At 43.2% G+C, this 12,523-nt stretch overlaps 1 protein-coding gene across 1 annotated transcript in view; it reads left to right on the top strand.

Moving 5' to 3' along the window:
• Positions 1–12,523, top strand: part of MYO7A (myosin VIIA) — a 739,224-nt gene that overhangs the window by 428,737 nt on the left and 297,964 nt on the right. Inside the window, exons 14-15 of the mRNA XM_085623258.1 lie at positions 3,000–3,135; positions 11,020–11,126. Of these exons, the coding sequence (XP_085479384.1) occupies positions 3,000–3,135; positions 11,020–11,126 (243 nt within the window). The remainder of the gene's footprint in view (positions 1–2,999; positions 3,136–11,019; positions 11,127–12,523) is intronic.

Genomic DNA, 12,523 nt, shown 5'->3' with positions numbered 1-12,523 from the left:
CTCAAAAGCATTTATGAGTATGAGAAATAGTACTACAGGGCTACTCTTTTACACATGCTTACATACTTTTGTGAATCAGCCTCATAATGTCCAACTCCCGGTTAGTAAAAGTGCAAAGAGTGCACAGTCCTTGCTATTTGTACTAACTGTGTATGAATATTGTCAAAATAATTCCATTTTATTCCCACTTCAAATGTTTTGGGGCCAATTCACAAAGGCACGTTTGAGTACATAAATCAATACTACAAATGTAGTATTTTATGCATTCCAAAATGCCTGTGTGAGTAGGCCCAATAGTATTCAAACATAAAAAAAGTGAACTAACCCAATACAACCTTATGCACACTGTGCAATGCCTTGAATTGAAATAATTGGAAGTCTGGTGACTAATGTAAGTTCAACAGAATTTTAGAAATATGCCAATAACAACAACGGCTAAATGGGCCACAACCTTCTGCACACTCTGCACCTGATTCAATATCTGCTGCAGCACCCATTACAGTAGTCCAATATGGAGGTGATTGATTCCACGTTCAAATGAGAAGAGAAACATGGTTAAACCCCGCTCATCAATGGTTCACCATTAAAACTTTATGGTTTGGAAGTCAACTTATAACAAGCATTGGCATAGCCAATAGGTCTCGCCTTTGGGACCTTATAAGTGTTTAGCCATGCAACAGTTGCATAACTAAATACTTATAAGGTCCCAAAAGCGAGACCTATTGGCTATGCAAAGCGGCCGTGAAAGTAATCGCGGTAAAGCGTGGCGCGCGCGCCCGCGCACATGCACTGTAGCTCTAGGCTGGCCTGGTAGCACTTTTGGAGCCCTCTCAATAAGTCTCGCCAGACCAGCGCATGCGCTGGGTCAGGCGAGACCTAAAAAGGCCAGTAATATAAATGTGACTTATAAAGCACGATCTCATGCCCTAGGGCGTCTTGGCGCTGTTGAAGTCTGATGTAGGCTGCTGCAATGTCATTGTCGGATCAAGCAGGCGCACAGATATCTTCTACTCCTGTGTGAAAAGCCAGGTCTTTAAGGCTTTTCTGAAGGAGAGTAGAGAGGGGGCAGCTTTTAGTGTCAATGGGAGACTGTTCCAGAGTATGGCAGTGGCCCTGGAAAAGCGCTTTCCACCCCAGGTAGCTTTCCTAAATGGGGGACAATCAGATTCCTGGCTGAGCCTGATCGAAGTTTCCTTGCTGGATCGTACCATTTAAGTTTCTTCTTAAAATGGTCTGGCCCGAGTCCGTGCAGTGATTAAAGGCCAGACAGAGAGCCATGAAACTACAGCGTTGCTTGACTGGCAACCAGTGTAATTTCCTAATCGCTCCTCTGGCCGACTCGTATTTCGGGATTTTAAATAGGAAACGAGCCGCAGTGTTTTGCAATGTCTGCAGCCTCTTAAGGAAACCCGTTTCAAGAGTAAGAAAAGGACTATTGCAGTAATCAGTCCTTGTTAGGACCAAAGCCTTTATTACTATTTTCATAAGCTCGGGGGGGGTCAGAACTTTTTTTAGAGTAAGATAAAGACTATTACAGTAATCAATCCTTGTAAGAACCAATGCCTTTGTTACTATTTTCAGAAGCTCGAGGGCAGACATTTTTCTATCTTTTTTATAAGCCTCAAACAGCAAAAAGACGCCGATGTTATTTTGTTTACTTGGTCCTTAAACTTAAATTCTTTGTCTACCAGGAAACCTAAGTTTTTTTCTTTATCCAGTGCCCACAGCAATGCGCTACCTGGCTTCTGTTTAAATAAATAAAAAATTAAAACCAGGTCAGAGTTCAGCATCCGCAGAGTGTGCTGTACCACCTTATCAGACGCGGGGGGGGGAACAAATTGCATACCAACATCTTATCACTGAACATAAAAAGAAATCTGATTGTTATCTCCTTCAGGTCAAATTTTACTGTTATTTTTACATCTGTCTCAAGAACTGACCAGATACTGGAAGTTTTCAGGAGAAGATGGAGCATTTCTCATACAGTCAGGCAGCATGTTGCTGAATGACACACTCGGGGCATAGTTGAGCCTACTCACTGCCTAGACCGCATTGCCGTTTCTGCCCTCATGGTCACCTGGAAGGTAGTTCTGCGGGTCACGTGGAGTAGTGGGTGAGAAGGGTGGTAGCAGGGCTGCAGACTTCAGCGCTGAGCAATGGTGTTAAACTAGGGCTTCTTCGTGGACCTAACCAACATTATAAGTTCCAGGAAAGGGGCATTGACAAGTCTTGCAAACTGTCCTTTCCTCGATTGTGGTCTATCTAGAGAATTTTAACTGTGGTTTCCAATCGAAGATGAGGCTGATCTTTTTCTCGGGATGTCCATTCCTGTTTGAATCCTAGATCAGGAGACTTCTACAATTTCCCATATATTTCATCCTGTTCTTCGCCCACTTGCCAAGATTTGTGTCCCCGATTTTTGCTTGTTGTGCTATAATCTCTACAGGATCTACTTCTGGATGTTGTTGCTTGGCTCTGTCCTCTTCCCTGATGGCCTTGGGAGTTTGGTGCCTTGCTATAAACTTTAATATTAATCTTCATCTTCAATCAAGAACTACATGATTTTCAATGAGACTTTTAACATTGTGTGCATTTTTTCTCTCAACTGGGACCCTCTTAAGGACATGTTTGCCACCTTTGACGTGTACTAATCTATGCAGGATGTTACCAAGGGTACAGGGAGGTGTCACCCTCGCCTTAGGACATTCAAGAAGTGGCTCAAACAGACCATCTTTCTGCTCGTCCTGCCCTTGAAACTTATGCACCATAACACTGAAACAGTGGCTCCAAGGAAACATTTGTTCACAATAAAAATATAAGTACATCACTGGCACAATCTCAAAACTCCTATTTTTCTTGCATACTTTTCAGCTTATTTTGCTATTTGTTGTTTTATCTGACGCAGATACACTTACTATATCTTCAGTTATTCATGACAACATATACTGTGTTAATGAGTCTTCATGAGCATTGAGAATTCTCTGTCTTTTGTAATTTAGGGTACAGACACCACTATGCTGTACAAGCTGAATTCTCAGCACAAACTGAACACAAACTACATCCCTCCAAAGAACAATTATGAAACACAGTTTGGCATTAACCATTTTGCTGGAATTGTCTACTATGAAACAAGAGGTATGTGACATAAGCACACGTATCCTGACTGCCAACTGTGGCATGATATATCATGTAATTATTATCATCCCACTAAGTATTGTAAGATTGTTTTCTTTTTTATTTGAAATACATTTTCTACAATAGCCAAATAGGGTACATTTCAAGAAAGCTTGGTATACATCTTCTAATCTAAAGATACACATGTAGAAAAAGATAGTTAAAACATATTGAGAGACATAACAGAGTAACGTAGAGAGGGTGTGTCAAAAGACAGTTCGACATTTGTGTAATCTGTCTGCCTATTTAGAATAAAAACTATAGGTTCTCTACCTAAGCGTTTAGTATTTTCCTGTAGTGGGTGTGGTTTATAAATGGGCATTGGCAAAGGCAGTAGATCTGACTTGCACTTTTAGTCCTGATTAAATTATTTAAAAAGTTACCTGGAGTGAAATAAAACAAATACTATTGTTTTCTGTTTACAATACATCTATGAGATATATAATTTATGTATGATGATCCTTTCTAGTTGTGAGATGTAACAAGATCAAGGACTTCATGGGGGATTGATTGATAGTCCAAACAGCCTTTAGCATGAGGTGAGAGAGAAATTCTCCTCTAAGTGTAGCTGAAGCCTACTCTATATTTTAAAGAATTGGTTTCCCGTTCCAATGGTACTCTCTGGAAAGTACGTACACTAGGCAGTGGCATGCTAGTTCAGCCTGCCAAAGGCTTAATAATTTGAACAGTAATCATCTTGATCCAAATATCTACAGATTTTAACCAATCTATAGAGTTTGACCAAATTGTAAAAATACACATGAATTACATCTTAATTGACAATTTGAATAATTCTGTACTGTTGGAACTTGTAGAGAAAATATTTGTTTTTTAAAATTATAATATAGTCATCAATATTAGCTTATTCACACCCTTCTTCTAAGTAAATGACATATAGTTGTAGCTTCATTTTCTTTTTAACTTTGAGTTGTCCATCGTTGTCAGGAATGGTTATTTCACATGTTTACTTTAAGAGCATTGTATCAAAACAGTAACTGTTATAAACGTTTTAGCTAGTCCTAAAACAAATGTTAGATTAGCTATGTAAAATGCACTGTTTATGCACATTTAGGGCACATGATTGTTTAGTTCCCAAAGACAGAGAGGTTTGTCATCCAGCCTATTGTCATCGATAAGATTGGTAGCGTTGAGTTTGCTAACAATAATTCACTTCGTCGATAATGTTGGTGGTGGACACATATAGAAGAAAACTAGAAGATTTTCACATTGAGTGCAGGTACAATTTATAAAATCCATATATGTTCTAAACCCATGGAGCATTTTAAATCTTAATCAATTATTGTATGCATTTTTATACTATTGAACATTGTAATTTCCTCATAAAATATCACGGTGTGAGGCCCATGAGGCCCCATTATCTCTGTGCAATATAGTTGCTACATGAAGATGGAGAAATGTATTACTGCATAGAAGCACCTTTTTTCTTGAATTTTAGTTCCTGTTAAGTTTCTCTGAAAACTTCGATTTGCTCTTTTAATGCACTTACCATGTATAAATGACAAGATACCTTTCAACTCAAGTATGCCACAAACCATTCATATCATTTATACGAAAAACCAATATGCTTATATTTGCAATGCCACAAGACAGCCACTAAATGTTAATGAAATGCCACCTATATTTTATTAAATAAAAAAACGTTAAACCATTAAAAATTATTCATCATACAAAATTCATAAATCTACATATTATTAAAAAACATATATCATTATTCAATTGCAGATTTTACATAAACAGCCTATTGATTAATAAAGAGGGAAATGCAAAAATTCATCAAATGTCAACACAAATATTATATCACATATGTAAATACTATGAATCATACGTACACCGTATCCATGTGTTAAAAACAATAAAAAATGTTTTTCCAAAAGAAAGATAAAACAAGAGAAGAGAGAGACAAACAACAAATACAACAATACACTTATTCGCGGTTCGTGGACTAATCCAGGTCAAAACAACTCAAAAGCCGGACATATGTGCAGGTCAAGTATTTTTATCACAATGACCAGCCAGTACACTGGATTTAGTTTATCCCAGGCGTTGACGCGTTTGGGTGGTGCTCGCAAAGTAATGGCCACCTTTATCAAGACAAATATAATATGCCTTTCCTTGTAAAATCTTCAGACAAATACCCAAGCAACTGCTTGGCATGACGTATCATGGGATTTTGTAATTGAAATAATGGTATCACTATAGCAAACGGTGGACCCACTTCCCAACAAGAAACACTTACGCTTTTAGGACCCTTGACCAACTGGTAGGTCGCTCCCCACCCCGCCACAGCTCCGCGTGCACCCCCGCTGTCTCTGCTGCTGCCGCCGGTGAATCGAGGCCCTCCACCACCCGCAGGCTTCCACCTGCGCCTCATCCCGGGTGGCCAGTGGTGGCGTTAGGTTAGTTTTTTGCTTGCTGCCTATTTCTTTGTGCCCGTAACTGTCTGTGCTCCCTGCCCCCGCTCGCCACCTTGCTTTTGTGCCCCTTTTATTCTGTACCCCTCGCCAACTTCTGTACCCCCGTGCTGACTTTTGTCCCTCTGTGCCCCTTTGTTTTTGTACCCCTTTTGCTCTTCTGTGCCCCGTGCCGGTCTCCTGTCCCCTGTCCCCGCCGCTGCCTCCCCTGCGGCCCTACCCCCTCCACGCCCATTCGTTACACCCGTCCCTCGCCTCCCGCCTCCCAGCTGCTCCTCCCTCTCCACCTTCCCTTATATGGCGGCCGCTGTGCAGCCACGCTCAGCGGGCGCGCCGCTGGCGCGCCAAAGGCGCGCCCAAGGCAAGCCCGTCTGCGCCCGTCCATGCCTGGACCGCGCCCAGCGCCAGAACCCCTGGCCCCCGCACCAGCCACGAAGACCGCCTTCGCTACGACGCCAAAACCCCCATCGCTCTCAACCCAGGAAGGACCCACACCTGCTGCAAGGCCGCCCCAAGGCGCACCCACGGCCCCTTCACCTGCCGGAACTGCAGCTTCTCCTGCCCCGAAAGCGCCAAGACACCTACCACGACGGAACCCAACCAGCTTAGATGCATCCTGATCAACACCCGCTCCGCACAAAAACACGCCGTCGAACTCTGGGACCTACTCAACACCACATCACCAGACGTCGCCTTCCTGACCGAGACCTGGATGAACGAAGCCTCCTCGCCAGACATCGCCATAGCCATCCCCGACGGGTACAAGATCACCCGCAGTGACCGCACCAACAGGGCCGGAGGAGGAATCGCCATCGTCCACAAAACCACCATCAGGATCTCAACAAACACCAACGACATCCTCAGCACCACCGAACACATGCACTTTCAGATCCACACGGACCCCAAGACCACCCTAAGAGGCACCCTCGTCTGCAGACCACCAGGACCCCGGTCCCAATTCTGCGACTCCATCGCCGACCTCATCAGCTCGCACACGCTGTCCTCCACCGAATACATCCTCCTCGGAGACCTGAACTATCACCTGGAGAACAACAACGACAGCAACTCCTCCACCCTGATCGACAACCTCGCCAACCTCGGACTGAAAAAGCTTGTCACGACGCCGACCCATATCGCCGGCCACACGCTAGATGCCATCTTCTACTCAAGCCCCCACGTCACCTTCAACCACGCCTCCGAACTCACATGGACAGACCACCACTGTATCCACTTCTCCTTCCGAAAACCCCTCACACACCACTGCACACCACAGACCCTCCGCCGCTGCTGGGTTAAAGTCACTGAAGAACAACTACAGACAAGCCTCGCACTCAACCCTCCGACGAACCCCACCAACCCCGATGAAGGTGCACTCCCCTCGAACGCTGGATGAACAACTGCGCCAACACCATCGCCCCGCTGAAAAACCCTGCCAGCAGAGACACCAGCAGAAGAGTCAGCTGGTTCACCCCGGAACTCCTCGACTCAAAACGAACCTGCCGGAAACTGGAAAACATATGGCACAGCGACAAGTCGCCAGACAGCCGCGCTGCCCACAAAGACGCCATCCGCAACCACCACCACCACCTCATCAGGACCGCCAAGAGGACCTCCTTCACAGACCGCCTTGACAACAACGCACACAAGAGCAAGGAACTCTTCACCCTCGTGAAGGAACTCTCCAACCCCAGCTCCAACGCCAACGACATCCCACCATTGCAAGCCCTGTGCGACTCCCTCGCCGCCTTCTTTCACCAGAAAATCACCGACATCCACAACGGCTTCAGACCCCGAACGACCCATGCCGACCGCACCGCACTGAACTCACAGCTGACAACCTGGGCCAACGTGAGCACCGAGTACACAATCAAGACCATGGGAACAATCCACTCCGGATCCCCGTCCGACCCTCTCCCGCACCACATCTTCAACAAAGCCGGCAATTCCATTGCACCCCACCTGCACAAAATCATCAGCCTCTCCTTCGAGACCGCCACCTTCCCTGAGAACTGGAAGCACGCAGAGATCAACGCCCTACTGAAGAAACCCAAGGCGGAACCGAGCGACCTCAAGAACTTCAGACCCATCTCCCTGCTTCCGTTCCCAGCTAAGGTCATTGAGAAGATAGTAAAAACCCAGCTCTCCCGTCACCTCGAAGACAACAACATCCTGGACCCGTCTCAATCAGGATTCCGCAGCAACCACAGCACCGAGACCGCCCTCATCGCCGCCACAGACGACATCAGGATCCTACTAGACAATGGCGAAATGGCGGCCCTCATCCTCCTGGACCTCTCCACCGCCTTCGACACCGTCTGCCACCGCGCACTACGCACGCGCCTCCACGACGCAGGGATCCGAGACCAGGCCCTGGACTGGACCACCTCCTTCCTCTCCGGCAGAACCCAGAGAGTCCGCCTCCCCCCATTCCGGTCTGAGGCCTTCAAGATCATCTGCGGCGTCCCTCAAGGATCTTCCCTCAGCCCGACGCTGTTCAACGTCTACATGGCGCCACTAGCACGCATCGCCCAAAAGCACGACCTCAACATAATCTCCTATGCCGACGACTCTCAGCTGATCCTCTCCCTCACCAAGGACCCCCTCACCTCCAAATCCAACCTCCACCAGGGAATGAAGGCAGTCGCACACTGGCTGGAGGACAGCCACCTCAAACTGAATACAGACAAAACGGAGATCCTCATCCTCGGGTCCAACCCCTCCGCATGGGACGACTCCTTGTGGCCAACGTCACTGGGGTCCCCCCCGGCCCCCACCGACCACGCACGCAACTTGGGAGTCATCCTCGACTCGAAACTCTCCATGACCAAACAAGTCAACACAGCCTCCTTCACCTGCTTCAACACCCTCTGCATGCTCCGCAAGATCTACAGATGGATCCCGACAAACACGAGGAAAACAGTCACCCAGGCCCTAGTCAGCAGCAGACTCGACTACGGAAATGCGCTCTACGCTGGAGCCTCGTCCAAGCTCATCAACAGACTACAGAGAATCCAGAACACCTCGGCACGCCTGATCCTCGACATCCCACACCGCGACCACATCACCCCCCACCTGAGGAACCTGCACTGGCTCCCCGTCGACAAAAGAATCTCCTTCAAGCTCCTGATCCACGCACACAAGGCACTCCACAAAACCGGCCCAGCCTATCTCAACAGTCGACTATCCTTCTACGTACCCAACAGGAAACTCCGCTCCGCTGACCACACCCTGGCCACGGTCCCACGCATCCGGAGAACTACTTCCGGAGGCAGATCCTTCTCCCATCAAGCCAGGACCTGGAACACCCTCCCCCTCTACCTGCGACAAACCGAAAACCTGCTGACCTTCAGAAGACAACTCAAGACCTGGCTCTTCGACCAATAGCAGCAGCATCCCCCCCCCGCGCCTTGAAACCCTCACGGGTATGCAGTGCGTATTACAAATCATTAATTGATTGATTGATTGACACTCGCCACAGTTGCTTGGGTATTTGTCTGAAGATTTTACAAGGAGATGCATATTATATTTGTCTTGATAAAGGTGGCCATTACTAAGCGAGCACCACCGAAACGTGTTGACGCCTGGAATAAACTAAATCCAGTGTACCGGCCAGTCATTGTGATAAAAATAATTGGACTGCATATATGTCTGGCTTTTGAGGGTTTTTTTTTACCTGGATTAGTCCACGAACCACTAATAAGTGTTTTGTCGTATTTTTTGTTTGTCTCTCTCTTCTCTTGTTTTATCTTTCCTTTGGAATTTTTTTAAAAATAGTTTTTAACACATGGATGCGGTGTATGTATGATTCGTAGTGTTTACATATTTGATATAATATTTGTGTTGACATTTGATGAATTTTTGTATATCCCTCTTTATTAATCAATGTGCTGTTTATGTAAAATATGAAATTGAATAATTATATGTTTTTTTAATAATATGTAGATCTATGAATTTTGTATGATGAATCATTTTTAATGGTGTTAACGTTTTTTTATTTAATAATATATAGGTGGCATTCCATTATCATCTAGTGGATGTCTTGTGGCATTGCAAATTTAGGCATATTGTTTTTTCGTATAATTGATATGAATGGTTTGTGGTATACTTCAGCTGAATGGTTAAAAATTATTTAGTTACCGAAGGGAATTTATATTCTTCTTTTACAAAATAACACCCTGTCCCTTTGGTACGTGGGGCCTCTCTCGCTCTTTACCAAATAACAAGATACTCCAGAGGAAAAGATGTAAGGGTAGAGGTAAGGGCATTTATTTTGAAAAGTAAATCTCATGGTCTGGTGTATTGTATGGGGTCATTTAAAGGGCTGGTAAATTTGATTGATCATTTTAGCTGGAACCTTCACAAGGGGGCTGAGTATGGTTGTAATAATGGGTTTTATTATAGCTGATCCACACATTAGTCACAGCAGAAGAAATGTTCTAATTGCAGCTTTTCCTACAGAGGAAACCAATAATGACAGCAGAAGGTATTTTCTAATTACAGTGTTTCATACTGAGGGAATGAATCATAAGTTCTTTTTTAATAATATTCTTGAATTTTATGGTTTGACTTTTGTGTTAATGTATAATTATTGTGACTACAGAGTACTATGCAATTTAGTAGATACATTTGAATAAGTGTTACTGCTGATACAGTAGATGACTCAAGGAACATATTTGTTTGTAGTTTATTTCACTCAGGTAGTTTGTTTTTGTGCTTCACACCTCCTTTAAGTAACTTGCTAATTTTACAATGCTTCAGTCCATAATCCTTAATTAGGATTTCTGGTTTATCTTGAAGCCAGATATACCAGATGTTCCAAGAATATGCGCTGTAGGGACTAACTACGCAGGAGACACATGAGTTGTCAGGTCCAAATACTGTATTTGAGATGCCTCCACAGGTGAGACATAAGTTGATATAAGCTTAAAGAATAGACAAGGGGCATTACTGTTTGCCAGTAAATTAAGAAAAAATTACAGAATTTTCTTAATTGTTTTGAAATAGAATACATAAATACAGAATGGACATCTGTCTACTGACCCAATAGCAATCTCTTAAATAAGTCATTTGTGCAATTGTCTTGTTGGCATAAAATTGAAATATTGAATGGTGAGTAGTGTAACTCATAGAAGCCTCTGCTCATATAATCTGATCCACCGTCCTATGTCCTAAGTTAAGAGTGCTTGCTAGCTCTAATTTGTTAATCATGTTTATGGACACATGTGGTTAGAGAAGTAATCACAGAGGAAATATGAATGGGGCAATAATTTGTCACCAGATGCTGCAGTGTTGAAGGAACCGAATATTTGATACAATTGAATTAGGTATAAGGATATATCTTACTGGCTACTAAAAAAAAGCTACCTTTAAGTTTGAGTAACATTTTTGATCTATGTCTTCTCCATTTCTACAGGGTTCTTAGAGAAAAACAGGGACACGCTACATGGAGACGTCATCCAGCTTGTTCATTCCTCTAAGAACAAATTTATCAAGCAGATCTTCCAGGCCGATGTTGCAATGGTAACATGCCCACCAATGTTTTGCAATGTAGACTATGGAGTTTAAGTTATAAGAAGTGTTTTATAGTGTTAGTGCAGTGTGACGCAAATGGATACATTTACATGTTGCTAAACCAATTAAGTAATGTATTGCAAACAATACCTAGTGGTATATCACTAAAGAGGACTTAGGAGGTTGCCATCATTTGCATGTTGTATACTTTATAGAAAAACATGATGACTCCTGAAAATATTAGGAATGTTGCCTTGATTCTCCCTAGTTGCCACATTAGTTTGTAGCCTACCTGCATCACTGAATCAAAGCAAATGCGCAGACAAAATAATTAGGGGAAAATTGTAAACTATACAGAAGACATTAACTTCAAAAAGGGATAGCAAGTTCAGTGTGCAAAATGTTGACATTGTTTATTGAGCACAAATTATCCTAACTGCATTTATATAATATTTCAGTAACTTTCTCTCCATACAGACTCGTCAATCAATAATATTTTGTGAATATTTGTATTCAATAGTTTTCCAGTTATTTCATGTCCTACGAAACCTATGTAGGCTGGCTAGGAGATGTTAGTTTGTTCTATTTTTACGTAGGATTGTCAATATCCCAGACCAGACTGCCTTGACTCTTGCTTTGTCTGAGGCAAATTACTGGCCTTGATCATAATGAACTATGTTGCATGGGAGTATGGGTTTTATGACACATTGGCCTCTTGAGTCTCTCTAAAATATGGCTTCCTCTTTACACTGACTACATTCAGAGTCAGATTTATTTTATTTTATAGTCATTCAGGATTAAATGGGTATGAGGCATGTACTTAACTGAATACACTGAACATTGATTGTATAATTGATTCATATCCTCTGCCCTTTATATGGGTCCCAAAGTGCTCAGTCAGTGTCTAGTAAGTTGTGTTAACCACAACAAATAGAGTCTATTTGTTTTATATTCATGGGGCAGATCCGCATGTGTATGTGGTCAAAAGAAGCATCAGTACAATGTGGGCATTATGTTAAAAATACATTTATATCATAATTATTTATGTAATTATTTATTTGGAGCTATAAATCTCTTGATAGTCATATCAGGGTGCTAAAAGGCGAACAAAGTTCATAGAAAAACAAATGGGGTCACAAGACACAGTATTCACTTACTGATTAATGAGCTGATGATGCCAGTAAAGCTTGTTTTCATAGCTTAATGCAATCAATGGATTAAAAGGTTTCGAAGGTTGCACACTAACTGCAATGCTTATAAACTCACAATATTTATATTAATAAAGAACAACACCTAAAAGTGAATTTGTAATTAACAACAACATATCTACTAATTATTAGTACTAAATTCATTGTCATTTCTGTCAAAGTGGTATGGTTAATGTGATATGTAATCTCATCTGTAAG

This window comes from Triturus cristatus, chromosome 8, assembly GCF_964204655.1.
Source record: "Triturus cristatus chromosome 8, aTriCri1.1, whole genome shotgun sequence".
Taxonomy (NCBI): Eukaryota; Metazoa; Chordata; class Amphibia; order Caudata; family Salamandridae; genus Triturus; species Triturus cristatus.
This window is presented reverse-complemented; position numbering and strand designations above follow the sequence as displayed.